Source organism: Rhagoletis pomonella, unplaced genomic scaffold (genome assembly GCF_013731165.1).
Source record: "Rhagoletis pomonella isolate Grant_MI unplaced genomic scaffold, Rhpom_1.0 Rhpom_scaffold_31351, whole genome shotgun sequence".
NCBI lineage: Eukaryota > Metazoa > Arthropoda > Insecta > Diptera > Tephritidae > Rhagoletis > Rhagoletis pomonella.
This window is the reverse complement of record NW_023489751.1, coordinates 1-1,053: the sequence shown is the minus strand read 5'-3', so window position 1 is coordinate 1,053 and position 1,053 is coordinate 1. Positions and strand designations below refer to the sequence as shown.

Below are 1,053 nucleotides of genomic sequence, written 5' to 3'. Positions count from 1 at the left end.
CAAATGCCGAACCTGAAGATGACGAACAGGGGGGCTATGCAGGAGAGAAGCAACAGCATGGTGACAATGATAACACAGCGATAATGTATAGTAAGCAAATATGCGCGTTTAAGTTTCTAAAAAAAATATATAATTTTTTATTAAATTTTTTCAGAAGAAAACTTTTCCTCGATTAATGACGTCCCATCCAATAATGCTAATACAGAAAACGTGGCCGCATCATCACACTCCTCAGCAGCAGAGACGCTCTCAACCTGGCCAATAGTCACTTCCGTAAGTGATTTTGCCGACGCTTCACTAAATCTGTCTAATGGCACGGCAAGCGGACACATTCACAACGAAACATTGGTGGTAACTGCAGTAAATGATATTCTTGCACCAAATGCTGATACCTGTGCTGCCCCATCGGGGGTGACCGCGTCTACATCGCCCACCGTTGCCACTAAAGCGCATGCCAAACCAAATATAGTAGTGCTGAATGAGAGTATTGTTAAATCTTTATCGGTATTTCAACTCCACACCTGTCAATGTTGTCAGCTGAAATTCTTTAGTGTGGAGTCCCTAAATCAGCACTATAATGTGGCGCATCAGTCACAGACACCATTGGAAGAAGGATCGCAGTTACGTGCAGAGCAACAAAAACAACAGGGAGAGCATGCACAGCAGCACCAGCAGCTGCAAGTGCGACAGCTTCAGCATCCATATAACCAACAGCAGCAGCAAAATATGTTGACACTTAATAATAATTTTCAACAGCAGCAACAGCAACAACACGGGCAAGCACAATTGCCTATGGTGAGCGTGCCTTCCGATTACTTGTGGAAGCCATATGGTGGCACCTCTGGCGATTTGAGGAATGAGCCGTACAATTTCAATTGTAAAGTGGAAAAGGACTTTCCTTTGACAACTGCGCAGGCAGATATAACTCACAAAGCTGAAGATAATCTTAGTTACCAACAGCCAAATATTTTCGAACAGCCATTTGGTCTCGCCGACTCACATCACACAAAAAATACTTTCATAACACCAAATTCCATTCCCAAAGATGTATCA

The 1,053-nt window shown here is 43.2% G+C and overlaps 1 protein-coding gene across 1 annotated transcript; it reads left to right on the top strand.

Annotated features, from left to right (window-relative positions):
- Positions 1-9: 9 nt before the first annotated feature.
- Positions 10-1,047, top strand: LOC118732869 (E3 ubiquitin-protein ligase TRIM33-like; the record flags this gene model as incomplete). Its single annotated transcript, XM_036461974.1, has 2 exons — positions 10-90; positions 155-1,047. Coding segments are annotated over exons 1-2 (900 nt in total), but the record flags the coding sequence as incomplete, so codon positions are not given.
- Between the last annotated feature and the right edge of the window lie 6 nt (positions 1,048-1,053).